The 22415-nt window shown below is 38.5% G+C and overlaps 1 protein-coding gene across 1 annotated transcript; it reads right to left on the bottom strand.

Moving 5' to 3' along the window:
* Positions 1-283: 283 nt before the first annotated feature.
* Positions 284-21010, bottom strand: LOC137215224 (zinc finger protein 585A). The gene is made up of 6 exons (XM_067720098.1): positions 20846-21010; positions 19068-19446; positions 18038-18235; positions 10399-10525; positions 6318-6410; positions 284-5047 (listed from the first exon to the last, which is right to left on the bottom strand). The coding sequence occupies exons 3-6, from the start codon at positions 18113-18115 to the stop codon at positions 2718-2720; spliced, it is 2628 nt and encodes an 875-aa protein (XP_067576199.1). The 5' UTR covers positions 18116-18235; positions 19068-19446; positions 20846-21010; the 3' UTR covers positions 284-2717.
* Positions 21011-22415: the final 1405 nt, after the last annotated feature.

Genomic DNA, 22415 nt, shown 5'->3' with positions numbered 1-22415 from the left:
ATAATGTTAAAAGTTGGATTAGGTGGGGTATATCATGGTTTCCTACTCTGAGGATTGTAATAAGCGGTCATCAGTTACTATTTGGTGAAAGTGGGGATAAATAGGGAGTATGGAGGTTACCAGACTGTTTCACAAATGTGGTGAAGTAATACACATTATGCTGGAGGTAACTGGAAGAGGTAATGAGAAGATCTCCAGACACTATTTCCTGTAATAAGAGGTGACAAACACAGTGATGGAGTAAAGTCAAAGGGGGATAATGGAGGGTGTCCAGACATTGTGCTGGGGTACGTTAAGAAGGGGGTAATGGAGAGATCTCCAGACACTCTCCTGCGGGATCAGCAAACACTGTCCTAAGTTGGGGGAAAATGGTGGGTCGTAAAACACTGAGTGAAGCCCCAGAAGTAGTGCTGAATGAGGTAAAAGGGGGTAGTGGGTCACCAGATACTGTTCTAACATAGAGAAGGGTGTACAGTGGCTCATCAGATACTGTGAAGGGGTGAGATAAAGGGGAGCTAATGATGGATTAGACATGGATCTAAGGTGTGGTAATGGGATATGTCACTAATCACTGCCCAATTTGGGTGAGGGGATTACAGGAAAATCCTTAGACCTGTCCCCTTAACCAGGTTCTGTCCCCATTCTCAACCCTCATGCTGCTATTCACAAAGGTGAGAACATTTCTGTACAACCCAACTGTTTCCCACTCTCAGCGTTGCCAATGGACTGACTTGAAGGAAACATTTTGCTGGTTCATTTGGCCACCCAGCAGCTGAGCTTTCAATCAGACCCTCTGCATGCACCACTGCTGCCCCAGTCTTAGGTTGCACACCTAACTTCTAAGGAAGGTCAACCCTTCTCTGCTCTTGGCCTCTCCATATTATTAGCTTTGGGCATACCTGTCAGGGCATGATAAGCAGGTCTGTAGGTCAGGTTACGGGGTAGACAAGGCCCCATCAAGGTGCAATTGGGGTAAGGCAGGACTGTGCATGCTCGGGCAGAGTGAGTGGGCTCTTTTGTGATCACTTTGGAGCTGACTGTGGTATTTCAGAATCATTGAAGGGAATCCTGAAACATCAAGCATCAAGTCCCATCTATGTGGGACTGAGTTCCTGTGCCTCAGTCCCTTCTTTAAATGGGCTGGCATCAGAGCAAAAGGTTTCCAATGATGTTACAACTTTTAGAACAGGAAGGAGGCACAGCCCAGGTAAAGACTGGGGGTGAAAAAGCCTTGTGTGTTTTAGACAAGTTGGTTCTCCCCATCGGAGCATCTTATGCTGCAATACAGAAAGGATCAAAGGGAAGTCATGGGATGAGCATGGTCAACACTCCACAACGTGCACTCATAGAAGGACTGTTGTATGTCAGGCATGGGTCTAGGCTCACAACGATGAACAAAATGGGGAAAAACATTCTAGAGTGGGAACCATAGACAAATAAGTGAAATATACAGGGCATCATGGTAATAAGTGCTATGGAGAGGATAAAGGAGGAAGGGGAGGATGATGGAATTTTAAGCCAGACAGGCAGGGGAGGGCAGGGCAGGCCTCTGTGAAGATATGCCATTGGAAGAAAGACACAATGGAGTAAACCACAGAGATATAATGAGGAACTGTTCTCTTTGAAGAGGGCACTGCAAATGCAAAGGCCCTGAGGCAGGACCTAACCTGATGCGTTTGAGGCACATGGGGGAGAAGGTCCTTGAAGAGTGCATGGAATGAAGATGGGTAGAGAGGAGACAGTGAAGGTATGTTGGGGTTTGTTTTAATGAGTTATTGATTCATTATTGTCATTATAAAGGTCAAGTCATTAAGGAAGGCAAATGAGCTGGAAGGACTATAAAACTGTAACAGCAAAAGGGAGACCGAGGTGAAGAGTTGACTGAGGTGACCTGAACATTCTTACTTCAGAAGCTTTCCTGAAGGTAATGGGAGCTCACAGGACACTATACTGGGGGCTAATTAAGGGTCAGTAAGTCTGGGAGATAATGGTAGTCAACACGAATAGGCAGTCATAACGCAATTATAGGGGTCAGAAGACAATGTGCTGTGTGAAAGTTGAAAACACTCTACTGGTGGCTAATAAGGGGGGGGGTACCATTCATGGTGCTAGAGGATAATGGGGGAGTCAACATACACTCTGAGGTTTATATCTGTATACATAAATAATTTTTTTATTGTGGCATCCCTTTCTTGATAAAAATATGCAATGGGGGATTAGATACACAGACCATGTTTGATTCAACAGAAGAATGACACACAAAATTCTGTTAGGCAATGTGTTCTGCAACAAACATCTCACAGAACTTAGGGTTTATCGTTATCGTATATATTATGCTGTTCTACCATTCAACTTGTTGGCATATTATCTATTCCACAGTAAGCAGGATTATCATTAGCATGACTTCACATAATGTTTCCAGTGCAGAATTTGCTAACAGTGTTCGGTTACAGTTTTCATGAGAAGGCTTCTTCTAATGTACCAAACTGACAAAGTTCCTTCTCAGTATGAATGCCCCAAGGTTTACTGAGGCTGGTGACAATATGGGAAGGGGTCCTCCCATTCAGGGTCCTTTCAGAGGTCCTCTTCTGTATAGTAATGTATGACATTCTGATGAAGCATTTCTAGTTACGATAATATGCATATTTTTCTGTTGCACAAATTCCATAATGTAAAATAAAATCTGATCTCACTGAGGTTTTCTCAGAATGTTTCTCTCAAGTGTGAATACTCTGATGCATGCTGAGAACTGATTTCTGAACAAAGCCTTTCCCACAGACTACACACTTATAGGGTTTGTCTCCAGTGTGTGTTGTCTGGTGTTTGTTCAAATTTGATCTGTCAGTGAAGGCCTTCCCACACTCAGCACACACATAAGGCTTCTCTCCTGTGTGAATTCGTTGATGCACTTGGAGCTGTGATTTCTTAGTGAACGATTTACCACAGTCACTGCATTCATAAGGTTTCTCTCCAGTATGAATCCTATGATGTATAATCAGTTCTGACTTTTGTCTGAAAGTCTTTCCACATTCAGAACAAATGTAGGGCTTTTCTCCGGTATGAGTTTTCTGATGTTTACTGAGATTTGACCTGCCACTAAAGGCTTTCCCACATATAGCACACACATATGGTTTTTCTCCTGTGTGAATTGGTCGATGCACCAGGAGCTGAGACTTGGACGTGAAAGATTTCCCACAATCACTGCATTCATAAGGTTTCTCCCCAGTATGAATTCTCTGATGAGTAATAAAGTTTGACTTCCGGATGAAGGCTCTTCCACACTCAGTGCACACATAGGGTTTCTCTCCTGTATGAATTTTCTGATGCACAATGAGTATTGATTTCTGGTTGAAGGCTTTCCCACATTCATGGCATTCATATTGTCTCTCTCCAGTGTGAATTTTCTGGTGTATATTGAGGTGTGACTTCTGGGTGAAGGCTTTTCCACAGGTATTGCATTCATAAGGTTTCTCCCCAGTATGAATTCTCTGATGTGTAATCAAGTCTGACCTTTGTGTGAAGGCCTTGCCACATTTAGGACATATATAGGATTTCTCTCCTGTATGAGTTTTCTGATGTGTAATGAGATTTGACCTGTTGGTAAATGCCTTCCCACATTTAGTGCACATATAAGGTTTCTCTCCTGTGTGAATTCGTTTATGCACGTGAAGTTGTGACTTGGAAGTAAAGGATTTCCCACAATTACCACATTTATAAGGTTTCTCTCCTGTATGAATTATTTGATGGGCAATCAAGTGTGCCTTCTGGATGAAGGCTAGCCCACATTTCATGCATATATATGATTTTTCTCCTGTATGAATTCTCTGATGCACTGTGAGTGCTGACTTCTGAGTGAAGGCTTTTCCACAATCACTGCATTCATAAGGTTTCTCTCCGGTGTGAATTCTCTGATGTATAATCAACTCTGACCTGTACGTAAAGGCCTTACCACATTCAGTACATATGGAAGATTTCTCTCTCATTTGTACTTTCTTATGTGTATTGAGGTTGGAACTATTGTTGAAAACCTTCCCATATTCGTTGCATATAGACGGTTTCATTCTTGTGTGAGTTCGTTGGTGTACCTGCAGTTGTGACTTGGAAATGAAGGACTTCCCACAGTTACTGCATTCATATGGTTTTTCTCCAGTATGAATTCTTCGGTGCGCAATCAAGTGTGTCTTCTGGATGAAGGCCTGTCCACATTCAATACATATATAGGATCTCTCGCCTGTATGAATTTTCTGATGCATCTTGAGTGTGGACTTCTGCGTGAATGCTTTGCCACAATCACTGCACTCATGGTGTCTCTCTCCAGTATGAATTTTCTGATGTATACTAAGATCTGAGTTATAAGAGAAGCCTTTCCCACATTCACTGCATTCATAGAGTTTTTCTCCAGTATGAATTCTCTGATGCCTGAAAAGAGAAGATACTTGGAAAAAGGCTTTCCCACATTCACTGCACTTATAGGGCTTCTCTCTAGTATGAGTTCTCTGATGTGTAATGAATTCTGGCTTCTGTACAAAAGCCTTCCCACAGTCAATACATACATACAGTTTTTCTCCTGTATGCACTTTCAGATGTACCTTGAGTTGTGACTTCTGGGTGAAGATATTTCCAAATTCAGCACATTCATAAGATTTTGCCCCAGTATGACTTTTCTGATGTTGACAGGGTACTTGTTTATAGCTGAGGATTTTTCCACATTGATTATGGCCCCATAATTTCTCTCCTGTTGGAGTACACTCATGTTTAGTACAGGAAGAAATTTTACCATATTCAGTAATCTTATTAATGTTCTTTGATCCACTGTTTCTATTATGACTGTGTAAATCTAAATTATGGCTTAAAGCACTTCCATATAAGTCACACTGATGAGGTCTCTTTGGGAAAGGAATGTTTTGGCTCACATGAATTATTTTTCTGTCTTTATATTCATAATCCCTCTTTATAGTCAATATTTTCTTGATGAAAGCAACATCTCTTAAAGATTTTTCTTTTTGTTGATAGCTCTCTATCTGGTCATCAATCTGCCACAATTCTTCTAGAATAAAATACAATAAAATGACACTTGTAGCATCACCTTTCCTCTCAATGTAGAAAGAAGTTTTTCAGAAATTCTCTGTGAGGTTTGAAACCGAAACTCTCCTTCTCAAAGGAGAATGAGATGATTTTAGCTCAAAGAGCAGCTAGCAGAGGCAAGAGAAGAGGGTCATATGGTTCATCCAGGTTGAACACAGTGAAAACGGTGAGGGTGGATCATTGGCTGAGAAGACTTGGTGATAGTGGTGATAGGAAACATTCTGGGATACAATTCAGTTTATTTAGAAAATAAACTTTATGAACTCAATGCACTGTGCCAGGAAGTGAAAAAAGGCAAAGAACAAGATATATAGCACAATAATATTTATATAAACTAATAATACATACCCCAAGTCACTTTAAATATGAACTTAAAAATATGTTTCTATCATATAAAACAATTGCCTATGATGGGAAGTGAGATGAGTATGGGGAAAAGAAGGAATAATGAATAAATTGAAAAAATAAAATAATAGAGAATCCTTACCCATACTGATGATGATAGTGTGTCCTGAATGAAGACATGATTAAACTCAAACCTCATCATGTGAAGTACAGAAATAAAGCAATTTCAAAAATCAGCCAACCAGGTAGACAGCCCCCAGTCAGTGTGAAGTCTCAATCAACCTTGGAAGGAAGTCAGAAAGGTACTCCTAAAGGTTAAGCAACAGTGACCTCTAAGTCATCAGTTGGATGAAAGACATGGGGAATGGGAAAGTGAGAAATCTTAAGTCAGTGACTATGGAGAAAAAAGGAAGAGAGCATGATTGGAGATAAAGTTCCAAAGCATCTCACAATGAGAAAGAAAGAAATGAAAGAGGACTAGCAGGAGCGGGAGTGTGTGACATATAGTAACTTTTAAAGAAAGCAAATCCATGAATAGCTGAATACATAAAGAATGAATCTTGGACAATGCGGAAGGCAGAAAGAAAAAAAGAATGTTAGAGAAAAGGAGCATAACCAAGAAAAAAAGAAAATATTCATTGAGGCAGGTTGGCATGTGATCCAGACGCCAAAAAGCCAAGGAAGAAGACAGTTAGAAACGACAAAGGCATTTTTATAGAAGGCATTTAGTTATTTGAAAGGCCGATATCAAGGGTCCTCAAATAATACAAAAAAATCAGAACCTTCCAGAAGAGTCAGCTTAATAGCATTTCAAAGATGCCAGTCTTTTTCAAGATGGCTGAGATTTACTTCCCTGTCTCCCATCAGTCTGGGTCACACTCACTCACCTGGACAGCTCTGATGTGGGCTCTCACCCTGCAGTGCCCATGGCTCCTTTCCTTGCTCCAACATGAAAACCTCTGTTTCAGGAACTTGATACCCTGTTCATGAGAAATGATAAAGGGTGTGGGTCCAGCTAATTGTGTTACAGAGCCCAACCAATAGTCTTGTTCAATGAGGCTTTGTTCTACAGGAAAGTAACAGTGTATCTCTGAGAACAGAGTACAGTTAACCCTTGAACAACAGGGCTTTGAACCACATGGGTCCAACTTATAAGTGGATTTTACCGAAAATATTGGAAAATCTTTTGGAGATCTGTGACGATTTGAAAAAACTCAGACAAACTTCATAGCCTAGAAATATCAAAAAATGTTTTAAAAAAGTTAGGTATGTCATGAATTTTGTAGCCACCTCCTATTGCTATTGCAGTGAGCTCAGTGCTGTAAATATCCACTTAAAATGCCCTAATCATTGCCTCATGAGCAGTCCCTCTCTCCAGTAAATTGTGTATAGCAGTAAAAAGTAATCTCTCTGGGTTCTCACATATGTTTCATGTTTATTGCAATACCATAAACCTTGAATAATATCACGGGACCTATACTAACATACTAAGTGCCACTAGCGATGCTGGAAATGCTCCCAAGAACAGAGAAAATTCATGACGTTACAAGAAAAAGCTGAATTGCTTGATTGAGGTCTGCAGCTGTTGTTGCCAGCCATTTCAAGATAAATGAATTAAGTGTAAAAACCATTGTAAAAAAAAAAAGAAATACATGAAGCATATACCAGCAGACACAAAAACCCTGCATCTTTTTTTTTTTTTTTTTTTGACTGCACTGCATGTCTTGTGGGATCCTAGTTCCCCAACTAGGGAGCACTGAATCCAGGCCCTGAGCAGTGAGAGAGTAGAGTCCTAACCATTGGACTGCCAGGGAATTCCCACCATGCACTTTTTAAGAAACACTTTTTTTTATCTTGTATTAAAAATGTAGTTTTTATGTGGGTACAGGATTGTTATAAGAAAAGCATTCCAGGACTTTGCTGGTGATCCAGTGGCTAAGACTCCACGCTCCCAATGCAGGGGGCCTGGGTTCGATCCCTGGGCAGGGAACTAGATCCCACATGCCACAACTAAGAGTTCACATGTGCAACTAAAGACCCCGCATGTCACAACGAAGATCCTGCATGCTGCGAATAAGACCTGGCACAGCCAAATAAATAAATAAATATATTTTTAAAAAAGCATATCTATAGATTCTAATATGATTTGAGAAAAAGCAAAGTCATTATATGGTAACTTAAAGCAAAAGGAAGGTGAAGGGCTTAAAGCTAGAGAATTTAATGCCAGTAAAGGATGGTTTGATAATTTTAGAAAGAGGTTTGACTTTAAAAAGAGATAAGAGAAGCAGCTTCTGATGACCGAAAGGCAGCAGATAAGTTCCTAGATGCCATAAAGAAAATCATTCAGGAGAAAAAAGATATCTGCCTGAACTTGTTTTTAATGCAGATGAAAGTGCCATATTCTGGAAAAAATGCCACAAAGGACTAAGGAAGAGAAGCGAGCACCAGGACAGGAACCTAAATCCTAACTAACTCCCCTGTTTCGTGCAAGTGCAGTCAAGTTTATGATTAGGACAACCCTTATCTATAAAGCTGCTAACCCCTAAGCCTTGAAAGGAAAAGATAAACACCAGCTGCCAGTCTTTTGGTTGTAAAACAAGAAGGCCTGAACAACAAGAACTTTCTTTCTGAATTGGTTCCATTGATGCTTTGTCCCTGGAGTCAGTAAGTACCCAGCCAGTAAGGGACTGCCTTTTGATATTGGACAATGTCGCTGGTCACCCAGAACCCCATGAGTTCAACACCAAAGGCATTGAAATGGTCTACCTGCCCCCAAACACAACATCTCTAATTCAGTCCCTAGATCAGGGGGTCACAAGGACCATTAAGGCTTATTACACATGGTAGTCTATGGAAAGGATTGTCAACACTGTGGAAGAGAAACTTGATAGAGAGAACATCATAAAAGGCTGGAAGGATTACACCACTGACGATGCCATCGTTGTTATAGAAAAAGCCATGAAAGCCATCAAGCCTGAAACAATAAATTCCTGCCAGAAAAGCTGTGTCCAGATGTTGTGTATGACTGCATAGGATTTACAACAGAGCAAATAAGGGAAATCAAGAAAGACATTGTGAATAAGGCAAAAAAGGTGGGGGTGAGGGTGTGGAGGATTATCTTGGAGAAATTTAAGAGCTAATAGACATCACAGCAGAGGTTTGATGAATCTGAGGGCTTTCAAACCAATGCCAGATGATTAGAAAGAAAACATGAAGAAGCAGTGCCAGAAAACAAGTTGACATTAGACAGTCTGGCAGAAGGGTTCAGATTTACTTAAGACTGCTTTTGACTTCTTTTACCACATGGACCTTTCTATGATATGGGCACTGAAACTAAAGCAAATGGTGGAAGAAGAGTTGGTATAAAAATATAGAAATATTTTTAGAGAAATGAAAAAGCAAAAAAGTTAGAAATTATGATGTATTTCCATAATGTTACATCGAGTGTGCCTGTATCTCCTGCCTCCCCTCTTCCACCTCCCCCACTTCTTCCACCTCTGCCATCCCTGAGACAGCAAAACCAACTCCTCCTCTTCCTTCTCCTCCTCAGCCCATTCAATGTGAAGACAACGAGGATGAAGACCTTTATGATGATCCACTTTCACTTAAAAAGGAGTAAAGAATCATCATGCTGTACAGTTAATAAACTTATCTGTTGTATATACATGTGTCTTCCTGTAAAAATCTAATAACTGTACGGCAAGGACTGTATGAGGAGTTTGTGTGTCATCGTCATCATCATTGACTAAGTATTCATCACGTAGAACACCATGTACAAGACTTGTATTGAGGTGGACAGCCTATCCTTACATAGGCATAAGGTGAGTGCCATTTAATATAAAATTAATAAGTGTTAGTTTTCTTACTGTTTTATAACTCTGCTTTCCAAGAAGTGCATTATTGTACAGTATGCCTCTCTTGTAATTGGAGAAACTGGGTATCAGCCTATCATCACAGGTAAGTGTTTTTTTCTTAATGTAACAATGTTTCCAATACTGCATTATGAATATGACTATAATACTGTATGCCATAAAAATTTTATAACACTTTATTCATTACTGTATAGGCTAGGCTACCATGAAATCATCATATCAATTACACTAGGCTACCATAAAGCAATCATATTGCTACTTCTTCATTATCAATACATGAATCATTCATTACACCTATAAATAAATATGAATTTCTTTTTCACATTACCTTTTCATTTTTGATGTCTAGTGTTGTAATATATATAACATCTATAGTGCTTTGTATCATTTAAGACAATATTGATGTAGGCATTGACAGACGATTCACCTTATAAATAGATGACATAAACTTACAGTATTGATAAATACAGTACAGTAAATGTATTTTCTTTTCCTTATGATCTTCTTAATAACCTTTTCTCTAGCTTGCTTTATTGTAAGAATACAGTATATAATACGTATAACACACAAAATATACGTTAATTGACTTTATGTTATTGGTAAGCCTTTCAGTCAACAGTAGACCATTAGGAGTTAAGTGTTGGCAAGTCAAAAGTTGTATGTGGGGCTTCCCTGGTGGCACAGTGGTTGAGAGCCCGCCTGCCGATGCAGGGGACACGGGTTCATGCCCCGGTCCAGGAAGATCCCACATGCCATGGAGCGGCTGGGCCCGTGAGCCATGGCTGCTGAGCCTGCGCGCCCGGAGCCTGTGCTCCGCAACGGGAGAGGCCACAACAGTGAGAGGCCCGCGTACCGCAGAAAAAAAAAAAAAAAAAGTTGTATGTGAATTTTCAACTGTGCCAGATCTGCACCACTAACCCTTGTGTTGTTCAAGGGTCAACTGTAAAATTCAGAGTGCCCAAAAGGGATAAAGAATCCTGGACAAATCAAGGACAAAACCATCATATAAGTCAGGTGTCTCACAGCATTCAGCAACTGAGAATAAAAACACTCTCAGTGGGGCCCTTCTTTCAGACACTCAGGTAACTGTGCTTACCTACTGAGAGCAGGTGGCTATAGGTCTCCAGCATCACATCCCGGTACAGGTTTTTCTGATCAAGGTCTAGCTGCTGCCACTCCTCTCTGCTGAAATCTACAGCCACATCCCTGAAGGACACTGATCCCTGTAAGGGCACATTCCTGTTCAGCATGAATAGTTAGTTTTGGGGGATGGAGAGACTATATTTAGGAATATGGAACTTAGGTTTTGTTGTTATTAATTTACCTCCTCTGTTTAAAAACTCACCCCCCATTTCCCTAACATTTTATTATGAAATTTTACAAACATACAGAAAATTTAAAATAATTGTGTAGTGAAAACCTATATAACCACCACTTAGAATCTATCCCTAACAATTTACTCTAGTTGTTTTACCACACATTTACCCATCCTTTTACCCATCCATCAATCCATATTACTTTTTTGTGCATTTCAAAGTAAACTATAGATGCCAGTACACTTCCTCTTAAATACTTCAGAATGCAAATCATTAAGTAGAGTATAACATTTTTTTACCTTTTTTAGGTAAGCTTTTCATACAATGAAATGCACAAGTCCTCAGAGTACCATTTGAAGTTTTGACAAGTGTATACACCTGTGTAATCCAGGAACTTTTTAAAAAATGGTATTGCATATAGGGTGTATATTAAATATCTAGTTTTACATAATATTTTATGGAAGAAAAAAAGCCAGTAAAGAATTTCTGCTATTGTTCTATACTATGGTCAGTCAATTACTCGTTTTTCAAAACTGAAGATTGAAATAGGCTCTCTTGTAGCTTTCTAGCAACTGGATGAATGACCTGTGATACAATTTCTGAGCAATTTAGGACCAGCCATTATGCTAGCCCTGGGAACACAAATATGAATTATTTATGTTTCTAATCTTCTAGCAACTTAAAAGACTTGGAAAATAAACAAGACCTATGTTTTAAAAGAAAAGTAAAAGAAGACACAAGTTCACTAAAGTGTCAAAAAGTAAATCTCTATGTGGAACACACTGAGGTCCCCAAAAAGGAAAAATACATTCCACATGGGGGTGTAAGTTTATTATTAGTTGAGGAACTTAAGTTGGAAGATGAGAAGTATAACACAGAATGGGGAGGTGAGGAAGGTCATTTCCCAGAAAAGACAAGCAAAGGTGTGGCTATAGGAAAATACATGATGAGTTTGGAGAATAGCAAATAGCTCTATGTAAATGAAGAGAAGTCTGCATGACAAGCCAGGAAGGTGGTTATGGGAAAAACAGTTTGCTCATAGAACAAGTATGAATTTTCCATTTTAAGTAAAGGTAATTAAGGTAGTCAGATTTATATTAAACATTTTTTTGTATAAGATCTGTATTGCAGAATAACCAAATAAATGATGAGGAACAGTTCCTTACAAAATGATTTCTGGCTAAAAAATGAAGAAGTTAGGATAGAATTAGAATACTATCATCTCATAACTCCTAATGAAATAATGAGTTTAGACAATAATCATTAAGGGTTGCTCAACTGTTTCAGGTGAAAGGCTGAAAAGAAGTTTAAAATGGATGAGTCAGCTAGTAACAATGGCATCCACTCATCAATTTTAACATCACAAAAAGAGAGATAACCATGTATTATGTGCCTCCTGACATGATCTAGTAATTAATTTCATACCACCCATTAAGTACTTTTACAAAATATAAAGAAAAATACAACCTGAATCTCATTAAGCCTCCAGATCCAACAAATCATTCATAGGTAATATGCAGTATAGAGGAATATGTTGAACAATATCAAGACCAAAACATGAGCTAAATCCAGAAGGCAGAAAATGACCTGTTTCTTCAAAAAATAAATTACAACAGAAAAAATATGGAGGAGAATCTTTATTAAAAGAGACTTCAGAGTCATACTAACCAAATGCAACTTGTGGACCGTGTCTGGCTCTTAATTAAAGCAAAGCAACATTAAAAAGATATTTATGGCATGTTTCAAATTCAAATAATAACGGGGTATCAGATGATACCTAGGAATTATTGATATTATGTTTTAGGTGTGATAATGGCTTAATGGTTATGTCAAACAAAAAGGAAGAAAAAAAGAATTCTCATCTCTTAGAGATATACATCAAAGTAGTCACAGATAAAATGGTTTTCGGGATTTACTTTAAAATAATCTAGCAGCTGGGAAGGAGGGTAGTTTTAGACAATATAAGAATGACAGAATGTTGATCACTAATAAAGCTGAGTGATAGGTACAATAGATACATGGGCTCCTTATACTATTCTCTTTACTCTTCAATACATTTACATTTTTTTCATAGCAAAATGTTTTTTAAAAAACATGATCTTCCATATTAAAAAAATCTAATCTGGAAATGCATAATTAAAGGAATGGCTATTTCCACCTGAAGTCAAACACTTAAAAAAGGGATCTATAGGGACCTGAACAGCCCACACTCAGTAAATTATAGAAATAATAGACAGGGTATTATCAATGATATAGAAAAACAAACAACAGGATCTAATCAATATTTATAGAATACTCCAACCAACAACAGCAGAATACACATTCTTTTCAGGCATCCATAGAACAATGACCAAGACAGACCATATCCTAGGCTGTGAAATAAATCTCAAATGGAAAGAAATGAAATAATATGAAGTATATTCTCTGAAAATAATGGAATCAAACTAAAACTCAATAACAGAAAGACAACAGAAAAATCTCCAAAGGAATTATATTAGAAAACAGTAACAAAAGCTATCTGGAAAGTCTGGAAATACCTGGAAATTAATCAACACACTTCTAAATAACCTATAAGTCAAAGAGAAATCCTCAAAAGAAATCTAGAAAATACATAGAACTGTAAAAAAGTGAAAATACAATGTATCAAAATCTGTGGGATGCTGAAAGGGAAATTTATAGAAAAGGGGAAACAAATGATCCAAGTAAAAAATGGGCAGAGAATCTGAATAAGACATTTTTCCAAAGAAAATATACAGATTGCCAACAGATAATGAAAACGTGCTCAACGTCACTAACGATCAGGGTAATACAAGTCAAATTCACAATGAGATATCACCTTACACCTGTCAGAATGTAACAACAACAAAAAAAATCCCACAAACCCAAGAAATAATAAGTGCTGGAAAAGATGTGGAGAAAAGGGAATCCTTGTGCACTACTGGAAGAATGTCAATTGGTGCAACCACTATGGAAAATACTATGGAGGCTCTTCAAAAAATTAAAAATAGAACTGCCATATGATCCAGCAATTCTATATCTAAGTATTTATCAAAAAGAAAGGAAAATGTTAACTTGAATAAATATACACACCCCCACGTTCACTGCAGCATTATCCACAATGGCCAAGACATGAAAGCGACCTGTGTCCAATGATAGGTGAATGGATAAAGAAAATGTGGTATTTATATATGCACTGGAACATTATTCAGCCATAAAAAAGAAGGAAATCTTGCCATTCTCAACAGCATGGATGGACCTTGAGGGCATTATGCTAAGTGAAATAAGTCAGACAAAGAAGGACAAATACCTCATGATCTCACTTTATGTGGAATGTAAAAAAACCAGCAACTGAAGTCATAGATACAGAGAATAGACTGGTGGTTGCCAGAAGCAGGGGGCGGGTGATGGGTAAAATGGGTGAAGGTGGTCAAAAGTATAAACTTCCAGGTATAAAATAAGTCATGGGGACGTAATGCACAGCATGGTAACTATAACTATAGTTAATACTGGATTGTATATTTGAAAGTTGCTAAGAGAGATCTTGAAGGTTCTCAACACAAGAGAAAATATTTGTAACTATGTGTAGTGATGAATGAGAACTACATTTATCATGGTGATAATTTCACAATATATACAAATATTGAATAATGTTGTATACCTGAAAATAATATGTTATACGTCAAGTACACATCAATTTTTTAAAAAAGGAAAGGGGAAAGGTCTCAAGTCAATAATCTAAATTCCTACCTCAAGAAACTAGAAAAAGAAAAGCAAAATAAACCCAAAGCAAGCAGAAAGAAGAAAATAATAGAAAACAGGTATCAAGGAAATTGAAAACAAAATAAAAAAAAACTAGAGAAAAATCAATAAAACACAATGTAATTATTTTGAAAAAAATCAATAAAATTGATAAATCTTGCTGACTGACCTAGTAGTCAACCAGACTGACAAAGATAAAAAGATACAAATTACCAATGTCAGGAATGAATATCGTTACAGATATGGCAGCCATTAAAAGAAAAATAAGGGAATACAAAACTTCTATGCGAATAGAGTCAGCAACTTAGAAGAAATGCACCGATTCCTCAAAAACCACAACTACCAAAACTCAACATTATGAAATACATAAGTTGATAATCCCATAAACCATTAAATTAAATTAATAATTTAAACGCTCCTGGAAAAAAAAGTCTCCAGGCCCAGATAGTTTGGTTTTTTTTTTTTGCTGCGCCGTGTAGCATGCAGGATCTTAGCTCCCCAACTAGGGGTCAAACCCGTGCCCCTTGCAGTGGAAGCAGAGTCTTAACCACTGGATCACCAGGGAAGTCCCGAGACAGTTTTACTAGAGAATTCTACTAAACTTCTAAAGAAGAGTTAGTCTCATTTTTACACAATCCCATCCAGAAATTAAAAGAAGAGGAAACACTTCCCAACTAATTTTTTGGGGCCAGTATTATTACGCTGATACCAAAGCACTACAAAGACAGTACCAAAAAGAAAACTACAGACCAATATCTCTTGAGAACTTAGATGCAAACATCCTAAATGAAATATTGCCAAATTGGATCCAGCAATGAATAAAAAGAATCATGCATCACAATAAACTGGAATTTATCGGAGAATTCTCCGTACTATATTCTGCATGCTCTTTGAATCTATAATTATTTCAAAATAAATAAAACGTTGAAAAAATATATTGAAGAAAGTTTATTTATTCTCGTAACAGAGCATTTTGAAATGGGCAAGACCAGAAAATAAGTCACGAGAACCACTGCACAATTCAGGTGAGAGAATACAAATTTCTTACTTATCTAAAGTAAGGCTGTAGTAAGGCTATAGAAGAGATTGATACTAATTATTAAGGAGGTAAAAGTGATACCGAGTGTGAAGGTGAGAAAAAAGGACTCAGATAACTCTCAGTCATCAGTTTTGTGTTGCTGTAGATTCTGAGGTCACAGATGAATTTAAGGACTAGAGGAGGGGGCTGGGGGAAAAAGATAAATAATATATTTTGTACATACTAAGATTTAAGTGATAAAACATATACAAGGATGGACTCTAGGCAGGTGGATAGAGAGCTAGTAGGGAGATGATGATTCAGGAGTTGAATATACAGAGCAGGTCACTGAATTCAGGGTAGGGAATGAGCATGCAGGAAGGACAGGACAGAGAAAGTATTAAGGATAAGTATTAAAGATACTTGTGTTTTTAATGTCTAAAATTTTGATGCTTGAAAGCTATCTTTTTTTTTTTTTTTTTTTTTTTTGCGGTACGCGGGCCTCTCATTGTTGTGGCCTCTCCTGTTGCGGAGCACAGGCTCCGGACGCGCAGGCTCAGCGGCCATGGCTCACAGGCCCAGCCGCTCTGCGGCATGTGGCATCTTCCCCGACTGGGACACGAATCCGTGTCCCCTGCATCAGCAGGCGGACTCTCAACCACTGCAGCACCAGGGAAGCCCAAAAGCTATCTTTTTTATTTCTTCATTTAACTATGTTCAGAGATTACAGTTTGCTTCTTTGTGATGTGTTGATTCTGTTTACGGGGCTTAGAACATTGCCATTTCTTTGAAAATGTTCCTTATATACTTGAAAAGAATACATATACTCTAATTTTTCTCTTTCATACACTTGCATATTCACAACCTACTCACATCAAAACCCTGGCCCCTAAACCCTATGTCATCAAGAATTAAATGGGGAATCAAGAAGATGTCATATTCGTAGCTTTGACTCCGCACCAAATGAGGTTCTTATAAACAATCTGTCCAGGAAAAATCTCCTTACTCAAAAATAACAATAAAAATCTCCTAATGTACAAAGATACTATAAGCAAAAAGAATGAAAAAAAAGGGAGAGATTAAAAGGAACATGCTAGAAATAAACTGCCACACAATAAAACACATTCACCATGAACTCAAGGAATTCACTAAAACAATCAACTACTTAATGAAATAAATAGGAATATGAGTCCAAAGAAGAAATAATGAAAAAACAGGTTAAGAAAATGGTTATTTGAATTTTTGAAAAAAAAAAGGCAGAACTCAGTAAAGAAGTAAAAAAGAAAGAAAAAGTAGCACAGAAATGAAGTTCTCTCTGAAAGCAATAAAACCATTCTATGAAAACACAAAAAGTGGCAAGAGCAGATTAAGACAAGTAAGCAACATGAAATGGAAATAAGGACTTTTAAAGTAAAATAGAAAAAAAAACAAAAATAGAGTTTAATAAAAATATCCAACAAACAAAAGAATCCTTGAAGTAGTAGTATAGAACTCTTATCATTATTCACAGTACAAATTTAATAGATATTGTCTAAAAGAGTAAAAGATTTAGTTCAAAAAGTTAATGCGATAAGGGTGACACTAAGAGAACTAACCAAACAAAAAAGAATCTAAACCCTCCTAATTACCAGACTGACACAGAAACAAAAGCAAAAAATACAGAGTATACAGTGAAAGATACATAAAAGAAACATCCACATCAGAAGTGTAACATAAAAAGCATCTTTCCACTGCTGTACAGAGAAATTGCACAAGGACTCCAAAGGCTGACAGTAAAAGGATAAGCAAAAGGCATATTTGGATATGCCAACATAAAGGAAATAACAGCCTCCATCTTAATATCAGACAGAGCTGAATTCTAAGAAAAGATATTACACAGGACAAGGACACAATCCAAAATGAACTTGAGATGTCATTACTATCACTGCAACAAATTACATAGCATCAAAATTTATAAACAGAAACTATAGGCAATACAGATAGAAATATACTCATGGTGGGAAACTTTAAATAATATCTCTCAGCTCCAGGAGATAAAGAGGAAAAAACAAGCCACATTGTAAAAACCTCCTAACTACATATTTTATTGATAACAAAGTCCATATCTGGAAATATTCTTTTCAAGTGACTCTGTAACATTTAGAAATATTAAACATAAAATTTGCACACATACACAAAGTTAACATTCCAAAAGCAGAATAAAATCAATGCAAACAAATCTCTCCAAAGGTGCAATCCTAATTTTATTAAAAGGAGAATTTTTTAAGTAAAAATCTTAACAACTACAAGTGAAAACATGGTAAATGGTAATTAAAGATTTGCTGGGAAATTTAGTATGTTCCTAGAAATCCACCCTTTCATCTAGATTTTAAATTGAGATAAGTTATTTTTCTAGATTATTTTTGAACATTGTTTTGCTGTGAGTAGTTAATACATTTGATGTCTGAATCTATGTTCATAATTTTCAGTTCTTTTACTGTCATCGATGGGTTTAGACATCAAGGTTAATATGGTAAACAAAATAAAACAAACACCAAAAACAACGTTGGGAATAATTTTAGATATCTTTACACAAAACTTTGTTGTAAAGATCAAACTACTCCCAGAATGAATTTCCACCCCCTGGAATTCCTCCTCCTCACCTCACATGAGCTGCCATGTTCCTCTGGAGCCAGGCCCAGGGATTTCTGGTGAGAGGTCCAATTAGCTGGCATGGTCATGCTGGGTCTCAACCTTTATTCTCTCAGGAGCCTAAAGTTTGGTGGACATCTGTAAACTCAAGCAGAGCTGCTAAGAAGAGGTGAGGTGGAATCTGGAGGAAGATCTGACCCAGGGGCTCCCTGGAAAGATAATGTCCACATGGTCAGTCATCATATAAACATCTCCAGTGAACTCCAAGGTGTAGTTTCCTGAGCTAGACACCACAGGACAGTGGTTCTCAAGCTTGAGTGTGCATTCGAATCACCTGGAAGATTTGTTAAAATACAGTTAAAAATCCCCACACTCCCACCGTTTCTGATTCAGTAGGTCTAGGGTAGGGCCTGTCTCAGACTATTCGGGTTGCTCTAACAAAATACCACAGACTGGGCAGCTTATAAACAACAGAAATTTATTGCTCACAGCTCTGGAAGCTAGGAAGTCCAAGATCAAGTCCATAATCACGTTTTGATGAAGGCTCTCTTCCTGGTTCATAGCCAGCACCTTCTAGCTGTGTCTTCACATGGTGGAAGGGGCTATGAAGCTTTGTGGGGTATCTTTTATAAGAGCACTAATCCCATTCATCAGGTTTCTACTTTCATGACCTAATCATCCCCCAAAGGCCCCATCTTCTAATACCATACTTTTGGGTATTAGAATTTCAACATATGAATTTGGGGGGAACAAACATTAAGATCATAGCAGGGCCCAAGAATGTGCATTTCTAACTAGTACCCAGGTGATGCTAATGCTACTGTTCCAGGAACCATACTTTGAGAACCAGTGCTGTGGAGAACATGAAGTTTAACAAAACCTGTGATAGGTTATTAGTCATGGTAAAATATGGGAAAAAAACATGAGATATGGAGTGACATTACTGAAGATCTGAATTGCAGCTCTGCTACTTTTTGGCTATGAGAAAATGAATAAGTTATTTTTAGCTTCAGTTTCAAAAATGAGAATGAAAGTGCCTACCTCATAGAGTTACGAAAATGAAATGAGATGATGCTTACAAAATACTCAACACTTCCCTGGAATACAAAAAGCATCCAATAAATATCTGCAATTACTATGCACTATTAGATATTAAAAGTTAATATAAAAAACAATATAATCAAAGCAAGTAAAACAACAGACAGTACTGATTTAGGTATGTGACAAAAGTGACATTCAGGGCTTCCCTGGTGGCGCAGTGGTTGAGAGTCCGCCTGCTGATGCAGGGGACGCGGGATCGTGCCCCGGTCTGGGAGGATCCCACATGCCGCGGAGCGGCTGGGCCTGTGAGCCGTGGCCGCTGAGCCTGCGTGTCCGGAGCCTGTGCTCCGCGACGGGAGAGGCCACAGCAGTGAGAGGCCTGCGTACCGGAAAAAAAAAAAAGTGACATTCAATTGAGTGTACACAAGACATTCATTGCATAAATGCTGCTGACATAACTGGCCTTCCACCTGGAACAAAACAAACTAGATCTCCATTGCACACTATACATTAGACTGAATTCCAACATGAGTAAATATTTTAAGTATATGTATTTTAAAAATCTCAAAGAATATTAAAATAAATTTTAGGAGTATACGTTTGTATAACACTCTGTTGGAGTCAGAGTGATCTTATTGTACATGAGAGAAAACCCAGAAACTATAAAAGAAAAACCAAATATTTCTGATTCGATATTTCCTAATTATATGTTAAAATACACCTAATAAAAATAAAAATGAAGATATATATACACAAAAGTTTCAATATGTGATGACAGGTTATCCTTATTGTTAAAAAAAAAAAAAAAAATCTAGCAATCAAGTGGAAAACAAATAAAAGCCCAGGGGAAAAAAAAGACAAAGGACATGAAAATTCACAGAAAAGTACATTTAGATGGCAATTAACCCAAAAGGTGCCAACATTACTGACGGGAAAGTGCATTAGACCAATCAGATATAATTTTCCCTCAGAACTGTAAAAACTTTTTTTTAAATGCTGGAAAGCATTTTGGAAAATGAGCTCTTTTATAAATTGCTGGTGGGTGCTTAAATTGCTATAATATCTTTTGAGTTATTTAGTTATATCTATTATTGAAAATACACATAACTGCTCCTAATAATAGTTCCAAATATATAAAGCAGAAACTGGTTGAAGGAAGGGCAAGAGGATAAATAACCTTTCCAGTGTGAGTTTACCTTTCTCGGTAATTAATTAAGCAGACAAAATAATATATATAATGCAATCTATATGAAACAATACAATACAATTAATAAAGAATACAATTATTTTTATGTAATAGATGTGACATTTATGAAAACTGACCCTGAACTGGGCCATAAGCAATTTTTACACTCGAGCGTCACCCAGAGGCATTATTTGAAATAGAGAATGCCCTTCTAAATAATTCATGGGTCAAAGAAAACATTAACTGAAATTCAAAAAACAAAAACCCAAACACTGAAATGGGAGCAATAAAGAAAATGCTTGTATTTAAAAAACAAGCTCATCACAGACCCCATAGATTCCCCATGCTGACGCCCCAGGCCCTATCACTGACCACAGACTCCCATCACTGGGCCCCCAAATCCCAATCACTCATCTCAAAGATATTCACCATTGCCCAGGACCCCATCACTGACCTCTCTCTGACACCCAATAACGGATGCCACAGACCCCACCCCCCACCACTGAATCCCCAAACCACCATCACTAACTCCACGGACAAGCCTTCCATCATTGACCCCACAGAATTCCTAATTAAGAGCAACCAAAATCACCTCAGAGACCTCTCGGCATTAACGTATGAAGATGCTCCTGACACAAGCCGCAAAAACGCCTCCGAGAGCCACTTCCGCTTCCAGTCGGGCCTCTAGCACCATACGGACTGTTGGTATTGCGCATGCTCTGAATTACCCTGGAAGCCGCATTCCGCCAACAGTCAACACGGCGAACAGACTTTGTTAGGGACCTTGCGCGGTTTCCCTGAGAGGCGCTGTTGGGCAGAGAACATGGCTGCACCCAGTGTGCTTCTGCGCGCGGGCCGCCATCTTGGAAGCGTATCCATTCCGTACAGCGAAGGAAGAGGCCTCCTGCGGGTTTTTAGAGCGAGGCAGGGGTTGCCACAGAGCATGTGGGAGTGTGGCCCTGGACTAGGTGGGCTTCCGGGAGGAGGAAGGTATTGGAGATGGGGTCCCGAGCTCCATGTTATGTTTAGAAAAACCTAAATTGCCCCTCAGGAATCAGCACCACGCGGAGAGCAATTACCTGCTTGGAGAAACCACCAGGAATGTGGAGGGCCTGAAAGAAAAATGTCACCAAGGGAGAAGGACAAACGTCTTACGTACCAAGGCTGGATCCTGGGAGAAACCACCAGGAGACGAGGTGGGGAAAGTCAGGGTGCTACAATCCACTTTTCGGAGAATGGAGAGGTCTGCCCCTGGACAAAAGCACTTGGCAACAGAGAAATGTCAGAACGGGCAATTAGCTGCAGGAAAGGTGGTACAGCCCTTAACGTGAGAAAGAACTGGGGGAAATAGGGTAGAACTCAGAGTAGTCCTATCCTTTCCAGAGAGATACAGCCATAGGAAGTTGTCACCTTCTAAAGGGCTGGTGGGGCGAATGGAGACTTGATAAATCCCCATTAATCTTCGTTAGCCTTCACCTTAACTACTGCAAGTAAAACAATAGTAGGCAGCAATAATAAAAAATAGTAACGGTTTTTAAGATGGTCAACATGTGACTAAAAGCACTTAAGGAAAACTGCTATTTTTATTTGTAAATTAAAATCTAAGTAATAACAATGTCCTTACTATATAAATGAAGCCTTAAGTCCAGTCTGACTGCTCCCTTAGCTTCTCCTATATGGAAATTCTGGAGCAGCTAACACTCTCCCTGTTACCATAGCACAAGTCGTGTGCTGACGCACCGTGAGGCCACATAATACCAAAACGTCATAGTTTGGAACAGAGAAAAGGTTACTGCAGGGCCGTGCAAGGAGATAGGTGGCTCATGCCTTTAAAAACACCCCAAACTCTCTAAAAGCTTTCAGCAAAGCCCTTTTATAGGATAGGTGAAGGAGGGGCATGCTTAGTTGTTGGAAGCTTCTTGGTGTCAGATCCTCTATTCTTGAGATGAGGTCAAAGTCAGGTAACGATGTTCCTGTAAATCTCCACCAAACAAATGTTACTCTCTGTTCTGACAAGAAAGGGAAAGGTCCCAAGGCACAACTTTCAGCCTTCGGGGTCCAGGCCTGGCTAAGAGAAGGGGGTCCCTGTGTGTGTGTGGGGGGGAAATTACCCTGCCCTGGAGTGTTCGTCCAGCACCCAGTCTGGGTCCTCCCGCCAGTGC

The sequence above is a fragment of the Pseudorca crassidens genome, chromosome 20 (genome assembly GCF_039906515.1).
Source record: "Pseudorca crassidens isolate mPseCra1 chromosome 20, mPseCra1.hap1, whole genome shotgun sequence".
Classification (NCBI taxonomy): domain Eukaryota; kingdom Metazoa; phylum Chordata; class Mammalia; order Artiodactyla; family Delphinidae; genus Pseudorca; species Pseudorca crassidens.
This window is presented reverse-complemented; position numbering and strand designations above follow the sequence as displayed.

Bases quoted from the DNA above. Each gene is read 5' to 3' on its own strand.
- LOC137215224 (XM_067720098.1), bottom strand. From the start codon at position 18,115: ATGACCATGCCAGCTAATTGGACCTCTCACCAGAAATCCCTGGGCCTG. The intron at 10,526-18,037 runs GTGAGGAGGAGG...GTGCCCTTACAG, and splicing joins AACATGGCAGCTCATGTGAG to GGATCAGTGTCCTTCAGGGA. The intron at 6,411-10,398 runs GTAAGCACAGTT...TCTCATGAACAG, and splicing joins TAGCCACCTGCTCTCAGTAG to GGTATCAAGTTCCTGAAACA.